Raw genomic sequence first — 19,616 nt, 5'->3', positions numbered from 1 at the left:
CAGTGAGGGGACCTGTTGTATCATCCTCAGTCTGGTCCCATCTCTGAGGACCCTGGAGCTTCCAAAACGTCATTTCACCCTCCCCGGGAAACAAAAGAGTTCACTTGCACTACAAAGGTAGACTCCCTGCAATTTCCACACCCACCGGAAGGAAGCGGACTCCAGGTCAGATGGTGGAAACGTCTTACTTTGTGCTCAGTGCTAACTTGCTTGGGTGTCTGGTTACTGAAGCTGCGACCCAGACAAAGCAGCCAATTAGAGTGGGGAACAGAAGCTACTCCGTTGACAAAAGCAAGAAGTGACAGCTGACAATCTGACAACATGGAAGGAATCAGAAAAAAAAAAAAAGACCATAAAAAAATAGAAATGAGAAATCAAAAACATAGCATTCGAACAGAGGCCCAGAGAGTGATACATCACTCCTGCTCTGCACAAAGAGGAATGTTCACGAAGATGACCCTACTGTAAAACTGTGGTCAGCTGTGGTCGGCTGTGCTGTGCTTACCAGCAGACCACACCACAGTTTTCCTTGGAGATTGGTAATTCAAGGGATTAACACTAGATAGCTGGAAACCCAGCTGGCCTGACTTCAGCTGAAGCGAGCTCTACGGCACCTTCAGCCATGTGGCATAATGGGGAAAAAAAAAAAAACAATTCTAGAGTTAGCCTGGGTTTGAATTCCAGATGAGCTTGCTCTGTGGCTTTGGGAAGCCTTTGCCTCATTGAGCTCAGTAGCCTCATCTGTAAAGTAAAGGTAATAATAGCCACTTTGCAGGGTTGCTGTGAGGCACAGTGGTCACACATACATGTATAAAGTGCAGAGTTACGGCACATTGATTTACAACTAAAACCATGATCATATGATTATACAATATATACAATGTATCAAAACTCTTGAGCTACAGAACCACATAAAATTCTGCTCCTTTAATGAATATTAGGATTTCCCCACAGACAGCAGATAAATCATAGCCTAATCCTCGCAGTGATACTGTAGGTAGGTAACACAGAGGATGGAATCCCTATTTCATAGCTGAGGAAACTGAGGCTTGAGGGAGAATGACTTGCCCAAATATTACATCAACTGGAGACAAAGCTACAGCCCAAACGTGGCTCTTTTCATTCTTTTTTTCTTTTCGTCTTCTAGACATGTTCTTGTCATTCTTAACCCTCTGCTCCTAGTATCTAGAAGTGTCCCCAGACAAGTTTGATGGCCATGCTGTCTCTCTTTTTATTCAATAAGCATCAGCCTCGCTCACTCTCCACTTTCTTCCTAGAGGAAGGAGCTCTTACTCGGTTAAGTCTGTCTTCATGTAGACACCTCTCCACACCCTTGATCATGTTACTCTTCCGCTGTGAAATATTTCCAGCCTGGTTGAGTTTTCTCAGTTGAACACAGGTGAGGCTTTGCCATGATTTGGTAAATCACCAAGTGATGTGATCCTAGTTTGGTTTCTAAAATGTTTTCTGAGAATCTCACTGGTCTCTGGTGTTACAGCACACCATATGTAAATTTCTAGAAAAAGCTACAGTCACCCCCACCCTGCAAAGCTCACTGCCTGAGCCCATCCTCACAGATGACTAGTTTGGGAGTCAATTTACTTTTTCTACAGGTTCATGACTACTTTTTGTCAATCTTCTCCATCAGTTTGTCTCTTTCCCAGAACAGCCCCGTAGTCATCTACGAGTGTGGAGATTTCACTGTGAACTTATGCCTTGCGAGAATAGGGCTCCCCTACCCTTAATTCATCTCCATATGCCCAGCACCAGTGTCAGACAGTGCCAAATACACACTGGCTCGACTCCACTGGGTGAGGTGTATATGAGCCTCCTCCTCTGAGCTTCACTCTCTGCAGCTCCAGGAAACAGAACTAAAACCCAAACTAAGGAAATCAATAGAGTTCTCACTCTGGTTCCATGACCTCCAAGGGCTAGAAAGGTCCAACAGAGAAACAAGCTGCTTCTGAGGTAAGATGCTCTCTATTTCAAGAAAAAAATTCAAGCAGAGGCTACATGCACATGCTGGGAGAGGAATTTTCCAACCCTTCCCTCTAAGGCAGCTGTGCAACTGTCTGATCTCTAAGCTTCTTTCCACCTTTGTGATATTGTGGTTTGTTCCCAGAGGATCTCTGAATAACTGAGAGTTTATTACACTCAAGGCCAAAAGGACACACAACATATATAGGTTGTCATAAGTTTTCAGACCAGTATCAGCTTTTCTTCTTCCCTGGGAAATGGATACGTGACATAGGAGTCAAGGAGGCAATGAGCTGGTGAGCAAGACAGCACCTCATTTCCTCAACTCTGCCCTGGAATTCTGAGTGGCCCTGAGGAATGTGGAGGCCTCTTGGTGTCTCAGGATCCACTGTCTGTACTACATGGCTGATACTGCAGGAAGGGAGAACATGTGATCTAACACAGGAACCATCTATGGAAGGCTGTTGAGAGGCCGGGGAGGCCACCCTAGATGACAGAGATAACCATTGGCTATAATCTTGAACTAGAGCTGAGAACAGTGTCCGGCAATTCCTGTTTCCATTGGTCAGGCATAACACCAACACCTTCCCTCCAAAAGGGTGCCTCTAGGGTAGAGCAATGGGAGGTGGAGGAAGTGAGAAAAGGGGACTAGGGCAGAGCCTTTCACAGCTAGAGCTCATTAACAGGCTGACACGTATCCTGTCCATACAAGGGACCAGAATATAACACCATGATCCTTCTTGTTTCTGCTTCACCATAGTGGGTTTCTGCCTGCTTTTCTCTGCCTGCTCTCACCCCTTAGAGGTAAAAGAAGAATATTCTTCAGGCCCATGAGGTATGATTTCTCTCCAATTAGGCATTTCCCAGTTAACTCCAACCCTAAAGTGCTAAGCCCTGTGTATAGACCACAGTGCTGGGCCCGCTCAGCCTCTCCCCTTAGCCTCCACTCAGGGCCCATCCAGCCTGGTTTCCTTCCAACCTTGGCTTCCCTGCTAGCTCATAGGCAGAATAAGGGACATTCGGCCATTAATATCAAGTTCAACAATAAATCTGTGTAAGGACAGTCCAGGCTGGTAATTAAATATACATTCTTTAGCCTCTGTCCTTCAGAAAGCAATGTTTCTGATTCAAATGTCACCTCCTCCAGGAAGTCTTTCCTTGTCCTGCTAGTAGTGATCACTTTTCATCTGCTGTCCCATACTGTCATGTTTGTGTACTATGACAGTCCTGAAAGCCCTCACTCTGTCCTGCCTTGCACATGTCTGTCTCCCTACCTTACCGCTAGACCCTGAAGGCAATAAACCCTACCCTTGTGCTTCTTGCATTTCCCTACTACCAAGCAGAGACTTGCTGACCGTAAGTTCCAGTGAATGTTTACTGCATTGAGCTAAATTGCCTTTCTAAATCCCAAGGAAAGATCAAGAAGGCAGCAGGGCTAAGGAAATAATTAATCATGCATTGATAAACATTGTTCTCTCTCCTTTCCCTCCCCCAAAACAGCTGTGGAGGGACCTCCCCAAGCCCAGCCTGCTGAGAAGCCTCCTAAGAAAGAATGTGGCCTCCTCTGTCTCCCTCCTGGAGGGATCTGGATGGGTCACATCTCAGAAGGGCAGAATTAGGGCCCTGAGACCAGGAGCAATGAATGAAGTCACACAGCCTACTGGTGGCAGTCACCCTGGGAAGCACTGGCAAGGACAATCCCTGTGCCCTGCAGGAGGAGGAGGGCGAGTCAGTTCCCAGGATACCGAGCTTCTGGGCAGACTTCCCACAGGCAGGGCTGGAGAGGGGTGGGCTTTTAAGATGGTGGAGATGTAAAGCAGGGTGGGGGACATTGTACTACCCAAAGCCTCTTGAAATGACATCACAAGGATCACTCTCAGATCCTTGAGGAAGCTGTTCCATATGTCAAGGCTTCAGCTGGGGACATTTCTTGGGTTGTTTTTGCTGTTGTTCTTGTTTTTGAGACAGGGTCACCCAAGCTAAAGAGCAGTGGTGTCATCATAGCTCACAGCAACCTCCAACTCCTGGGCTCAAGCAAGCAATCTTCCTGCTTGAGCCTCTCAAGTAGCTGGGAGTACAGGCGGGCACCATCACACCTGGCTCATTTTTCTGTTTTTGGTAAAGATGAGGTCTCACTTTACTCAGGCTGGTCTCAAACTCCTGAGCTCAAGCCTTGGCCTCCCAGAGTGCTAGTATTATCTGGGACATTTCTAAGAGAACTCCAGAGCTGCTACATGGATGAGTTTCAGGCATGGAGCCTGATTTTGAGTTTGAAGCCCCACTCATGAAGCAAGCCTCGCTGAAAGAAGGGAATGAGTTAGGACGCTTACCCCTCTTCAGATCGTATCCTAGGGTGGTAGAGAAAAATGCTCTGGTGCATTATCCCCTTGGCAAATCCCCCAAAGTCAATGAGTTGCAATCTCCCACAGCCCAGAGGACTCCCAGAACCCGCTCTTTCTCATGCAGGCAGTGGCAGATGCTTAAAAAGGTTTTTGGACATCAGTTTTCAGCAAAGTATAGCCAGGACCTTACGTAAAGTCAGAAGATGCTTAAAGCCTATCATTTTGTCTCATCTATATCAAAAACTTTCAAGCTAAGAAAACCAACCTGTGAGCAAATATTAATTTTAGTGAAAAGACAATTCATGGTCCAGAGTTGTACTGGATCAGACCTGCACAAATCCAAAAAGCCTGAGGTCCCCAAATTCCCTCAGAAAATCAAAGCTGTTTCCCTCCTGAATCTTGATGCATTGCTAGAACCAGAGTAGTGCAGGCAGAAATCTCCTCCTCTGGCTGTAACAGCCCTCGTGTGCCCCCCACCCAGCCCCCAGGGGTCAGACAGCCATTTTACTGCAGTTTGGGCATCATTTCCTATTGTGTTAGTCACAAACCATGCTTCTGCCAGGGCACAAGTGCTGCTGGCTAAAGTTTCCAGAGAAACCTGGGTCCCTGCTGGGTGTCGCCCTAGGGAATTTTCAGGCAACCTCTACACACACGCACACACACACTCGGCTCAGGCCTGCAGGGCCCAGGTTTTCCAGAGCAAAGGTAGGACCCAGGGTGGAGAGTGCTGGGCTAGCTGGAAGAGACCAGTGAGTAGTGTCACAGTGGAGCCTGCTGGGCTCGCAGGGCAGTGCAGCCAGGTGGATGCAGGGACGAGGGCACAGGGAAAGATATCACGCCTCCTCTCTGTAAGCTTTCAGCATCCGGAAGAGGAGCCTCAAACCCCAAAACCCACATTAGGCTTGAAGGGCCACAGACTAGGAAGGACATCTGGCCCTGGGCTCTCAACTCAAGCAGATCTCCCTCAGCACTGAGCTGTCAACTGGGCCCACAAGGGTTTTAGAGTGTTCCAGATGACTGGCACAGGGGAGGCACACAGGGGTCTCCCAAGCAGGAACAGAAGCTCCTACTGAAAGTGAGCAGCTGAGTATCCAAGGAAATAGGCAGGAAATGCCTTGGCCACACCTTTGCATAAATTATCATACTCAACTTGCAGCCAGACACCCCTGTCCCTCCCATCCTTAAACACCAACCATATGAATGTGCCTTCTCCCTTCCCCTTCAGTAAGTAGGCATGGGGCAAAACTGTCAGTGCATGGGGCAGCCATACCTCAGGGGCTGAGGTCTCCAACAGGAGGTGGCAGGAGCAAGGGAGGGAACATGACAGAAGAGAGAAATGGTACTGAGGGGCACTCCCAAGCCTCGGAGTTGGTCTGGGGTGTGGGAGGAAGAGGGGGTCCCAAGGCTATGTGAGGATGATGAGGAAGAAGGAGAGGCCTTTGACAGAACCAGAGACGTAAGGAGTTTGGGGCAGAGCATGCTGAGTGTGGGTAGCTACCCCCCACAAGCTATACCCCTGATTTCTCTTTAGAAGCCCTCCAGGCATCTTCACATGGCTTCTCTTTCTGCTTGGCCGCCTCTGCCCCTAACTCCCCCTCACCCCATCCCTTTCATTCCTTCTCTCCAGCACCTCTTGAAGTCAGAGAGTTCCTGGTTCCTGATGTCCCTGGGCAGACACGAGAGTGGCCACCTGCCTCTGCTCCCCACACAGAAACACTGTGTCCCAGTCCCACCCACCTTCCCTGCCCCCAGCTAGGGTCCGAGGGATGCCTGTCAGAGGCTCAGTATGCCTTGCCCAGGGGCTGCGGGAGGCCCAGCCACCTAATCTGCCTGGAGCCGTGCACAGCCTGCACCAGCCATGCCCTGTCTAGACAGATATGAGCTCTCTGTCCTCAGGAACCCCCAGGCCCCAGAGCAGGGCTGCGCTCCAAAGGCAATTCTTCCCCCTGCAGGTGAGGCTGCTTTGGTGGCCAAAACCAAGCGCATATTGGAGCCATTTCCCATTTAGCTGGCAGTGAGTCACCTGAAGTCTCTGGGGAAAAAAGATAGGGCTCTCTGGTAGGCAGAATTTTTATATTTTAATCATACTTTTAAAAAACAAAGGGGTAGTTGGAGAAAACAGGCGACAGAGTGGGTGGCCACTTGAGACAGGGAGAGAAAGATCAAAGCCCACCAAGAAAGGCGCGAGCAGCCTGGGTGTGGCCTAGGGAACAGTCTAGGTGGCCCGTGCTGCATGAAAGGCATCCAGGGGACAGGAGACACTGGGCGAGGGATGCCACAGTTGCAGCACCCCATGCTCCTGCTCCCCTACCCCCTAAACACCCCAGCTAAGGGTTTTCAACAGGAATAAACACCTGCTTCCAAGAGACGTCCAACCCAGTCCCAGTTTCCTGAGGGGCTGCCACCTCTCTGTGTAGGAGGTGAGCCTGCCCAAACTCTGGTCTCCGTGCTGCTTTCTGTTTCCAACAAGCTGGAATTCCTCTCTCTAGACTCAATTCTTCTGGCGGCTGCCCCTCCACAATCCCTGCCCAGGGCAGCCAGCCAGGGACACTCTCTATTCTCAGGCTGACTAGTTGGCGCATTAGGAGACCACACGTGACTGTGAGGCAGGGAGTCCATCAGGTCAGTCTCAGGGCTTCCTCCTGCGGCCCAGCCCCCTACATTTGCCCAGTGAAAACTTTCTACCAAATGCCCTCCCCAATCTAGGATGACCTCCCAATTTAGGATGACCAGGACCCAGAGACCAAAGAGGGAATGGAGCTTGCCCAAAGAAATAGTAGTTCTCAGTGGCTGAGGCTGGACTGGGACCCATGTCTCCAGACTCTCAGCCCGTATCTTCCCACTTCACAGTGCTGGTGTGCAACATCCCACTCTTGACCCTGGGTCCTACCTTTGCTCTGGGAGGAGGCTGGGCTCTAAGAGTCTAGCTTTTAGAGCCCTCAACCTATTGTAAACTAGTCGGACCTACTCCATCCTAGTAAGGTCTTTCAAAGGACCTTCCACTGCTGTTCTATAGAAGCTAGGGAAACTTCCAAGGTGCCAGGCAATGGGACATCATTGAGGGGGCAGCACTATAGGGAGGAATTCCAGGACCCAATCTCTCCTCCCTTCTAATTTGGAAAAGCCATAGGAAGCCCACATTCCCTGTCCGGTCACCAGCGTATCCCCTATGTGATCTGCCAGATTGTCGCTTCCCTTGGTCAGCATTGTGGTGACTTGGAGCCCAAGAATTAGCTCCATCTAGGCCCTTCCTTAGGACAAGATTAAGGAAAAGAGTAAGAGAGACAGCTCCCTCCCTTCTTCCCAAAGACCAGGCAGGAGAAGAGGACACAGTGCCAAAGGCCTCAAGATGAAGTCATGGCCAATCAGTCTACACGAGCTTCTGCCCCACACAGCCTCCATTTCCCTGCCCTGTCCCCAGTGGCTTCCCCACCCCCAACCCCACCACCCACAAGACATGAACCAGGGGATCATGTAAGCTAGAAAAGAAGTCCCTCTCTTTGAACAGACTGCCAGTGGCAGGAGGATTTGCATCTCCAGAATCCTCCCCAAAGTCCCCTTCCACATCTTACCTGATGAGGTCAATAGGTTGAAACTTGTAAAAGACTCCATATCGTGCCCATTCTTGATACAGCAGCTAAATAAGAAAAATAAGGCAATAGGTTAGTGGTAGAGGTGGAAAAATGTTCATCTCATTTTCCGTATCCTATTCATCTCATTTTGCACATCCTGGCAAGTCAAAGGTTTTATCACCAAAGCCCAGCTTCTAGGAAATTCTCATGAGACATCCACAAGGGAGATGTCCAAAGAAAGGAGGCTAGAGGAACTGGCTTTTTCAAGGTGATCTTTATCCCACTCCAAGGTAGACCTGCAACCAAAAAGAAGCAGAAGTGTGGGGTGTCCTAAACCCAAGCATATTTCCTTGTCTTGCCTAGTCCAGCAAAACAAGCCCTGGCATTCATTATTCACTCATTAACAAGCATTTATGGAGTATCTCCTATGTGCCAGGCACTGTCTCCACACTAGTTACAGCAGTAGACCAAAGTCACTGCTTATACTCTGGTGAGGAGAGACAAATACAAACACATAAACATATAAGATTCATAAATGCTATGAAGAAAAGTAAATCAAGGTAAGGGGGTAGGATGTGAAGGAAGGGAAGGGGCTATGTCAGAAAAGATGGCCAAGGAAGGCCTCTCTGGGAAGGTGACATTTGAGATGAAGGAAGTGGGGAGTATCCAGGCTACAGAACACTCTTCCTGTGCAAAGGCCCAGCGGCAGGTGTATATGGCATGTCCTGGAAAGAACAGCAAAACAGTGCAGCTGGCACAGAGTGACCATGGGGGGAGCCATGGGACACAATGTCAAAAGGGACCAGAATCACTCAGGGGTATATAGGCCATGCCAAAAGCTCTGGACTTTAAAGGAATCCAAAGTCCTTTGCAGTAGAGGAAAGATTTTTAGCAGGGAAATTTGCAACAGAAGAGAGAAACAATCTGATTTCAGTCAGTGGGACACAGGCAGGAAGTGGAGGGAGGAAATAAATAAAAGACTTATTCTGGCTGCTATGTAGAGAATAGACTGAGAGTGAGCAGGGGCCTCAGGAGGCTACTGAAACGATCCATGCAAGAGGTAATGGGAGCTTGAACTATGGGGCAATGAGAGACATAGTGAGAAGTGGCTGATTCTGTTTAGATTTTAAAGGTAGAGCCAATAAGATTAATTGTTGGATTGAATATGGGGTGAGAAAAACTGAGAACTTGGCCTGAGCTATAGAGTAATGGCAACACCTTTTACAGAAATGGAAGAGACTGGGGAGAACAGGGCAGAAGGGGTAGAACCAAGAGCTCATTTGGGGATGCATTAATCTGAGATGTTCTCTAGGCATTCATGGGGCTTGTCAAGTAAGCATCTCGAAATAAAACTCAGAGTTCATAAGAGAGTCCAATAAATTTGGGGGCTACTAAAGAAGAGATTTATGAAATCCTCAAACAGTGGATATAGTCCCCAAGGAGGAGAGAATAGGTAGGGAAGAGGCCTGAGCTCTGGGCCCTGGGTGCTCTACTGTTCAGAGGCCAAGGGGATAGGGACGAGCTAGCAGAGGACATAGAGGCAGCAGCTGGTGGTGTGAAAAAGAAGCAGAAGTGTGGGGTGGCCTGAAAGCCAAGGGAAGAAAGGTTTGGAAGAGAGGAAAATAATCTGTGTCAAATGCCGATGCAGGTCAGGTCAGATGAGAACGGAGAAGCGCCCACTGGATTCAGGGACTGAGGTCACCAATCACCTTGGCAAGAGCAGCTCCAGGGGAGGGGAAACGGTGAAACCTGCGTGGAATGCAGCCAGGAGGTAGGGGGAGGAAATGATGCAGCACACACATCTCAGGATAGTTTTGCAGTAATGTTGGCAGAACTAGCACGCCCAGCAAGATTTACTGATCATCTACCAGTAAATAAAGTAATTTAGTAATGGGCTATCATTAGACTTCATCTAGATATCCACGCTGAATACACCTTGGCACCTCGTCAAATTATATGTCAAGAATGAATAGACTTAGGAGATGGCAGCTACTTTGTTACACTCTTTATGCTCCTGACACATCACACAGAATTTGCACAGAGATCTGTCCAGGTGAACCGATGCTAATTGGGTGTTCTGAATATCTATTGGGACATCAGCTTTACAGAAAACCATCGTGTTCATCCAAGAATATTTAAAGACATGATAAAACTGGAATGAGAGCCAGCATTCCTACTTAATGGCTATAGACTTTAATTGTCGTAATATCTCCCAGCAACTGCAAAACAGAATGAGAAATTACAGAGGCCCTGAAGGGATGTTCCTACCATTTGCAAAGGAGGAAACCCAGATATAGAAGGCAGTTTCGTGGTGCATGCAGAGCAGAGGACCCAGGGTGATGGCTCCTAACCTAATCCAATCATTATCAGTACATCTCCTCCTCCCTCACCTCGGGGGCTTCTACTGCCCTGGGTTTTGACTCTGTCCCCTGAGTGCCAGCCCTGGGCTCTTCTAGCATCTGGTTGTCACAGTGACATCATTTATGGCCCATAGGGAGGCCAGTTTGCGTCAAGGAGATAGCCAGGGCCCCCCCTCGAGGACTGTGGGACGTCACTGTCTGCCTCATAGGCTCTGACCTCCAGAGCAAATTCCTTCCCAAGTCACATTTCCAGATAAAACCTGAGCCTGAGAACACCTACCTTCCACTACCCTGGAGGCAAAAACAAAAAATGTTCAGAGAAGACAGTACAGTGTGGCCCAGTCAGCTCCAGCCCAAACTGACAACCAACCTCAGATACCCCTTCTGATCTTGGACCTGCCATTAAGGAACCTCCAGAAAGTCCCTTTCACAATGTCCTATCCTCTAAACACAAAGCTGCATCCATAGTTTATGTATATAGGCAAAGAGGAGCCACCAAAGCTGAGCTTGATACAGAAAGACTAGATGGAAACAGGAGAGGCGGTGATTAGGCCACCCCCAAACAGGCAGCGGGAGCTACAGAGCACCCATGCTCAGAGGTGGCACAGCAGGTACACCCGGGTGGCCAGGCCAGCTCATGTGCCTTCTTTCACCTGCACAGGAGGCAGAGAGGGAACTGGAAAGTGCTGTAGGTCTTTCCTGACCTCTATGAAAGTCTAATCACACACAGTTAAGACCAAAGGGATCACATTAAACTCCAGGATCCAGCATCCCAGAAGACACCAGCAGTCAGAGGGGAGGGAGGTGTACCTCGAAGTCTCTGCCCTGTGACGATGAGCTGGGTGTAAGTGAAGAAACTTGTCATAGTCCCTTTAAACTTGCAGAGTCTAGAACCTTCTATTGCAGCTCTTAGCAAATCAACTTCCCCTCTTAGAGATACACCAGGTATACTCTCTTTACCAACTGGCCAAGCCAACAAATAAACCAGGAAGGGACTGCAGCTCCAAGAAGATACACCTTGCTCCAGAGGACCTGGATGTAATTCCAGGCATGTCTGTCTGACCTTTACAGTAGGAAACAACCACCAGGGACCACCTACCTGACGGATCACAGCACACACGTAGCAAGTTCAGCTCCTTGGGGATCACATTTGACAGTTACATATTTCATAAGATTGTAAAGCAACTCAAGTATTAACACCCTTTGTGATAACCCTTTGCAATGCCAGAGAGCAGCCAGGTGGTAAGGGCTCATGGCCCTTTCTGGGGCCACAAGCTCCTCAGAGAGCAGCTGGACCTGAGACAGGCAGAAAGATGTTGCAGCCCCCTCATGGGACATGGGGACTCTGAGTGGGAGACACTTGGCTTCCACTCCCAGGGCCTATACTGACCTGTTTGATAATTTGGCAATTTCAACTCTCTGGGTCTCGCTTTCTCCATATGATAACATGAAGGTTGTGCAATGTGGCAACATTAATCCTCAAGTGAAACCAAGAAGAAAAGTACTTTTCTTGCCAGGAAGTCAGGTTTTAAAATGCACTAATGACTCCTTTCACATCCTCTTGAGTGAATCGCTACACTGTCCAGCAGAGAAGACAACCACCTCAGGACTAAAGGGTTAAAAACCACTATAGAAAATCACATTCTGATGTTATGCCTTAGCTTCTTCCCTGCAAGTGGATGAGGAGCCAGCAGGTACCAGGCAGCCCTGGGGACATGGTAGGAGGCACTTCCACAGGAACCTCCAGGAAAGTAGGCCTCTCTGGCTAATGCAAAACCAGGCAGCTTCTGAAAGCCAGGAAAACCTTTGTCTACCCACAGAGTGCTCCCTCTTCCTGCTTCCCTGGCTTCTAGGAAAGTAGGAACCCCCTTTTCTCCAGAGGGAGCAAATCTATGCTTAATTACCCTCCAGGAAGAGAGGGAGACTTCCTGCCCCCACCTGCCTTGGACTGAGTCACCGACACTACATGGCAGCACTAGGGCAATGAGGCTGGCATTCTCCAGGGCTCCTGGGCTTGCCTGGAGTCGGCCTGAAACCAGCCTGGGTCTCGGGAGGATCATGGAAACAGCCACAAATTGCAAGGAAAGGTGAAGGAGAACATCCAGGGTTGGCAGCTTGAGATACCATTACGGGTCATCTCAAAAGGCCCCCAGAGAAGCCAACCACACTGCCATTCCCAAGCCTTCTCCATGTCCTCCAGCTGCAAATGCAGGGAGTCCCTCCTTGTGCTTAATCAAAATCCTTCCTGCAGTCATCTCAAGAACACTTGACAATAATTTGCAATGGAAACAAATAACTATGCTGCCCACATTCCAAGCTCCTGCTCTTTCTTCTTTAGGATACATTGTAGGCACCACCCACGCACCACTGAAGCTGCAGAAACAAACCCAGCCCAGTGGTGAGAATTCCTTTTGCTGTACACAAGAAGCTCTGTCAATACAACTGAAGAACGCTGGCTGGGGTTTGGACACCAAGCTTTTAGTCCTGACTTCACAATCACTCGAGGACATTGAAAACCAGTCTCCTCTCCTTGCTGGCTACCACTTCCCCAAATTGAATGGACAGTAAAAGGCTTGTGCCCTTCCTGGTGGCTTCTCATGTGCCCCATCATAGCAAAGCTCACTTCCCCAACTATGACCTTGGCAGAGGGTACCAGGTGAGGACACTAGGACTTGCCAGTAAACCCAAGGAAAAGCCACAAGAAAGAGTCCTCCCATCTTTCAAAGATTCGCTTGCCTTTGCAGAATATCCTTCTGAAATCAACATTGGGAGGTATCCCCCAAGAGGCAGTTCCACCCTGGATGGACTCTCCCTGCCTCTCAGCTTCCACCTATCCCAGCTGGAGGGTACAATGACATCACTTTATCACCTAAAGGAGCGCATTTTCTCCTAGGAAATTTTTTTTGTTAAATGATATTATTGTTGTTAAGAATAATTAAATTTCTTTCAAAAAGCAAATATATATATAAAACTTTAGATGGTCTACAATTCGCTTCTTCTGTTAGTACAGGTCACAGAAGGCTGACTGATTTCTCCTATGAGTTGCTGTGTGTTCCCGGTCTCTGTAATGTTCCTAGACAGGCTGGGGTCACCACCACCCAGCAGGAGGTTTCTAAGGCAGGCAGTGGATGTCGATTGCCATTTAAAGGGGAGGAACAAGAAATTAGAGAGTGGGAGGACAGAAAATGGTTGGGTGAGAGAGGTGAGACATGGGGAAAAATGCTTCCTCCTTTTCCTTTAAATCTGATGCGGGACTTTTCAGGAAATTAAACACCGAGACTATTAGCATCAGATAGAAAACAGATGAGGTTAAGGCATCACAATACTACAGTAGATTCCCTGGGCAGGCAGAGAGGGGACATGTGTAAGCAATCACAGCAGTATTTCTGGAAAAGACCTTTTATGTTTTTAATACTTAACACTTCATAACAGGGACTAATAGGCAGGATAAAAAGAAGGCTGCTCAAAAGGCAACTTGGGGGATGAACGATTTTCCAGACAACAGAGGTGGGGGAGGGAAACTTCTTGAGCTTCAGTTCCTTATCCCTCCCACCCTTGCCCACCCTCCTCTGCTCATTAGAGTAGCTGAAGGCTAGGAGAAGCCAGGTAGGAGGATGGCATGAGGGGATCATTCATGGAGGTGTCCCCATGAAAGAGGCTGTGGCAGGGAAGGGCACACCCATGACCCCAGGGTATCAGCAAACAGAACAGACTGATCTAGGCAGAGACTGAGAAGAGCAGCACAGTCAGGCGCCGCACATGGCACTGAGGGCTCCGTCTAAAGGCGCCTTTCCTTCCCCTGACGGTAACCTCCAATTCCCAGCTTTCCAGGATCTGCAGCACAACTGAGCCTCCTGGCCTTCAGATTCCTCTCCTATGATTTGGGAGTGGCTATACTCTCTCTGCCTGCCCTAGGCAGACCTGCCCTGCCCAATGTAAAAGACAAACATAAAGATGAGCCACAGTGGCGTGGATCATCATACATTTGAAGCAGGACTTGAGAGCCAGAGGTGTCACGACCCCATCTCTGTGTATTGTGACTGTGTGACCTCGAGCAAGGTGCTCAGCCTTGCTGTGTCTCCGTTTCTGCAACTATCAGTGAAGGAATTTGGATGACCAATGTTTCTCCATTGGAGCTCTCTTATTTGGGGAGAGTGAGATGAAGGCTTTGAATGGAACTTTTGGATGTAATGCAGGATAATTAGCATTGTTGTCCCCTGGGCACTAAATGCCAGTAGCAACCACACACAGAGATGGCTACAGATGGTCCTCACATTTTCAAATGCCTGGGAGGCTGGGGGAGGAGGAGGATTATGGGGAAACTGTTGAAAACTAAAGAAGCAGGTAAATAGAACACCTAGGACAGTTCTAGCCAGTTCTGCACCCATGGTGGCCTCGTGCGCCCACAGCACCTGAAGCAGCATGCCACAGGCTTACCTTTCTGTCGTTCATGTCCTCCCCTGTACTATCGTATTCACCCTGTGGGAGAAAAAAGGATGCTGGTTAAAGCCAATGGAATTATCAAGAACAGATGTCAAGTGAGAAAGGATTTTCTTTTTCATTTTCTAATGTCATCCTTTTCTTTCATTCCCTTTAAGGAAGGTCAAAAGCATGGCATGCTAAGAGGCCAATATTCCGTTTTCTTATTGGTCAACACACGCCACATTACTGGGATAACTTCCCACATGAAGACATTCCCCTCCCGTGCTTCAGAGGTCAGCGTGTGCCTCCTCAGAGCCTGCACAGAGGCAGAGCTTGGGCCTGGGAACGGGGTAACACCTCACGTAGAAATCACCTAGCGCCCTGCCGTGTTCCCCCTGGTTGAGAGCTGGCAGAACTCAGCAGTGCCTGTGTCACAGCAAATGCATCAGGAAGGAGAAGGCTCCCATCTGAGCAGTCTCATCTGGCACCGCTGATGACAGACATGCAAAACGTGACCCCTCAGATAAGCTGGGAGGTGTGGAGGTACATAGGTCAAGGGCCACTTAGGTCCTTCATGAACTGTCTTAAAGGATATCTTTGGTTGTGTCATGAAATGTTCCGAACATTACTCCCAGTTATAAAAAAAAATCTTTAATTATGATCATTCTGATTTTTTTTTACTTAAGCAGCAATGTGTAAGGAATTTTGAGATATTTCCTTCAAAAATGTTAAAATAAGAAAATATTGCTCTTATGTTAATATGTACCTGTGTGTTAAGGAGGAATGTCATATCTGCACAGCACTGCCATGGTCAAAATATCTCTTTCAGCCAGTCCTAAAGGTGGTGTTTTCCCCAGGCCTCTGAGCTTCCTCCACCACCACCCAAATCTCCTGCATCACCTGCATGCCACATCTATACAGTTCCACTGTCACTAGAAACACAGGCAGGGAGTGTGGAGAGAGTACAAATAAATCCCAGGTCATTGTGCCATCTGGGGAAATCATTGGAGATGACTGGCAAAATTCAACCAGGGAATTATGTCAGCAATGAGCGATCCAGACTTAGCCAAGGTATTTTAATGTCATGAGTCACCCCTGCTTTGCTGCACACAGTCACCCACTGCATCGCCACTGAAAAACGTGGCTTGCAACTTTGGGGAGACTACTGAGAGTGTGCCGATTGAAAGGGTACTTACATCGTGGAGGGGGTAGGCAGCCTCATAAATATTGTTTGCTATCAGAGAGTTAATACCTGCAGAAGAAAGGGAGATGAAAATAGTGAGTCTGGGGCAGACGCGTTTTGACTTAACTCTTGGTTTTCGATAAGTATAAACCTCTCGCCTGCCTCCCGGCGGAGAACCACCACATCTTCATCCACACCTTTCCAGGCTAGAACTTTTTCTCCAACTATAGTTTTTTGGTATAAAAACAATATTTTTTCACTCCCCAAATGCAAATTTATATTTTAATATCAAATATGCCCTCCTGCATCTCATGTTTCTCCTAGCTTCAAAAATCCAGATCTCTCCAGGCCAATAGCCCTCTACAGCCACCACCAGGGCACAACAGTCACTTGGGAATCTCTGTGTACAGTGACAGGGTAGGAATGGTTATATGGATCCCTTTAATTATGATCCGTAAAAGTATGAGTCAGGGCATCCCACCACACTGTATCTGAACTCACTGCCAGCACCTTCCTGTCCCCTCACAAGGCAATGCTGACTGCCTGTCCATCACTGACCACCCGGAGCCCAGCATCTGTGAGGTAGGGAGGGATGACAGGACCGGAGCTCCCAGATGTGGCCAGGGAGGCCGTGGGAGTCACCACAACCTCTTCCTGGGGTTCATGAGGTCAACGTTAGTTTTACAACAGCACTAAGACGTTATCTGCTTTTTCACTCTTCTCTCACAAGTGTATAGTAGGGTTTGGGGGTGTGTGCTGGCAGCACCCCCCGACAGCTGACAGGATGGGTGTGTGTGCCTCCCAGCGCTCTCACGATGTTGCAGGCTCTGCTCCTCGTGAACCTGCAGCCTGTGTGTTTGTGAGATTCTCACATAAAACCTGGCTGGAAGCTTACAGAGTAAGTATAAAAGGAAGAAGCACGCTGAAGAGAGAGAAAAGAATGCCCCAAAGGAGCTCAGGGGACCTAAGAGTAGTCTCTAAGTAGACAGTTAAGACTTCTTAACGAAAGAAGTTCAAAAGACACCAACTGTGGGAGTCCCCAATACCACCAAGAGACAAGTCAGCATTGGTGAATGATGAAAAAGATGACATGAAAATGGACATTGATATTAAGAGAAACAAAAAGTGTCCTGGACCAGCATGGGCAGTAACCAGTCTGTCAAAGAAGGCAAAGAAAAAGGAGGCAAAGAAAAAGGCTGAAGGCAAAGGGAGAGAAAGGAAAGGGGGAAGCAAAGCAGAGGAGGGAGGGAACAGGGTTTGGCCAGGTGGGCGCTTGAACACTGGAAACACGCCGAGGGAACACGTGCTGGGTTAGGACGCACACCTTGACTTCAGCTCCCACCAAAGGAAAACTATTTGTTTTCATATTTTAACTTGGCCTTTTTTCTTTGATTCAAAACCCAACATAACTCCCAAGTTTAATGTGGGACTATGAAGAGGACATTTTCTTTGATGCATGAAAGTTATACTGATATTTTACTTGGATGCTGTTCATGATCCAGGTACTCCTAGGCACCAAAATTCTCTTAAGAATTTTGGATAAAATTGCTTTTTCTTACAACTCGATAATTAGAGTCAGTAAAGATAAAACAAATTATATGATACTGACAAATGTGAGTGAACTCAGATTTAAAGAAAAATGTAGTTACATCGTTCAAAAATGCAATGATAATGGATCTCATACACTGTACGTGTTTGGAGTTTTCATTTCTGTGTAATCCAAAATAAAAGATGGTTTGTAGGTAAAAAATATTTCTCAGCTCTACCTTCCTATACAACAAATGTTGGTCAATATAGCCACCTACACAAAAGCCCCTTGGGTATTCCCAATTATTTTTAAAAGTGCAAAGGTATCCCGAGACCTAAAAAGTTTGAAAATTACATAACAAGGGATTTATTTTTTGATCCCAGTAGTGTCTGACACCACTTGCACAGAGCAGACCCTGCTAAACAAATGTTAAATAAACAAACGGCTCTGTCCCCTAACTCCAGTGTACTCATAACAGAGAACCTTCTGCCCAGCATAAAGTCGTTATTTACTTGTTTCACTCTTGGTTTTATTCAGAGACTATAAAGTGATCTGTATGTTCTGTCTGAGTCGGGATGGTCTGTCCTGGGTCGCTGGCTTCCAGATGGGAGGGATTATATCTCCGCAACTCATAGTACCAAGGATCCTGCCATATGAGGATCCACATTTAATCACGGAGAGGGAGGAGGCAGGGGGGAGTTTCTGGTACACAATGATTTCCCTTGTCTCGCACTTACTTTCTGCCCTGAACCATTCTTTCCAGAGAGACTGTAGACAGTAGTCAGATGAGGAGATAATTGGTTTTGGAGGGAAAGACGTATGATGTCCAAATGCTAAGAAATCTGCATTTGCATGGCTCTGAATAGACGCCGAGGTTGGATAACAAATCTAGACAACATTTACTCATTAAAATTCATGGCTTTCCACCTCCCGTTCCTCCCCAGTGCCCCACCCACATGCTCAGCGACCGCGGAGGATCCCAAACAGCCCTCTCCCCTCCATCAGCCTCCTCTTCCTCAGACCTTGACACATTCACCGCAGTTCTAGGATGTGGGACACCACAAAGACCTCTCCCTGGGTCCCACGTGCAGAGGCCCCTGGCGGGCTGGGGGAGGGGGGGTAGGTTCAGTGGACACTCTTCCCATGAGTTGAAAGCTGAGTATTCTGGTGCTGCTGTTTCACCAAACAGCCAGTCCTTCCCTGATTTTGAGTTTCCTCCTTGGCATGCAAGTAAAACATGAGAAATAACTTTGGGGATCGAGAGGAGCCAAGGGTGAGTAACAGGAGTGCAGATGGCTGGGGGGGTGGGGCTTGCCCTGGAGGTTCCATGAGCTGCAGATTTGTCTTACTCATGGGACTAAAATTTCATTCCAAGCATCATTAATCAGTTCAAGAGCCATAACCACAGCAATGTGAAGCCACCCTACAATAATCAATGAGAGGGGTCCCAAGTTTGGAGGGGTTTTGAAGCATCACAGACGGGTAGGGCTCCCGTTAGACTGTACCCGAGGAATCTCCCCACCCAACCCCTGTGTTAACAGTCCATAGTTGCCAGAGGAGGTATATATACGATGAAGACAGCTCCGAAACTGCATGGAAAAACTCAAACAGGTGTTTCACCTACTTAGCTCTTCTGCTAATTCTCAGCTTGGCTTTGTACAGTAGCAGACTGTCTGGAAGCATTAGACCAACAACCTGCTTGGTCCCGTTTGCCAGATTCTCGGAAAGATCTCAAGTTATTGGGGCTCTACAGTATGCATCCCACCCCCCCATCTCATAGAAATCTCCTTTTGTGTGGCACAAAAGGAAGTGGGTGACTTGCTTCACTTCTAGGATGTTGTTGGCTCATTGTTTTCTGTTCCCCAGGGACCTGCCAGGCAGCCAGGCACAGCCTCTCACCTGTGTGGCCCACTCTGTCCTCAGCCCTGCGGCTACAGTACTCTCGGCATCTCTTCTGGTTTATTTCTTCCTCACCCCATCACTGGGCGTCCTATGCTGATGAAGACTCTTTACACTCTAGCTCATTAGCCTGCCGCCTAAGATAGGAAGCCTGGGCACAAGGTCCTCTGCCTTGGAGCAAAGACTTAGAAATGAAACCTGAGTTGTCCCAACTCAGATATCCAGAACTTTTGCTGTCATTGAGCATTTCTCTGTCACCCACGGCTGAGTACCTCCTACTTTTCAGGTGGTCTCATATGAGCAATGTCCATCAGCCCCGCTGCAGGGAGGAGG

General features: G+C 48.1%; 1 protein-coding gene across 1 annotated transcript in view; it reads right to left on the bottom strand.

The window, feature by feature from the left end:
* Positions 1–19,616, bottom strand: part of ANO2 (anoctamin 2) — a 337,924-nt gene that overhangs the window by 223,904 nt on the left and 94,404 nt on the right. The window contains exons 7-9 of the mRNA XM_012809303.1: positions 15,870–15,925; positions 14,689–14,730; positions 7,892–7,956 (exon numbers count right to left, since the gene is read on the bottom strand). Of these exons, the coding sequence (XP_012664757.1) occupies positions 7,892–7,956; positions 14,689–14,730; positions 15,870–15,925 (163 nt within the window). The remainder of the gene's footprint in view (positions 1–7,891; positions 7,957–14,688; positions 14,731–15,869; positions 15,926–19,616) is intronic.

This window comes from Otolemur garnettii, unplaced genomic scaffold (assembly GCF_000181295.1).
Source record: "Otolemur garnettii isolate 467f Iridium unplaced genomic scaffold, OtoGar3 scaffold00104, whole genome shotgun sequence".
NCBI lineage: Eukaryota > Metazoa > Chordata > Mammalia > Primates > Galagidae > Otolemur > Otolemur garnettii.
Note: the sequence above shows the minus strand (reverse complement) of the source record. Positions and strands in the feature narration are given on the sequence as shown.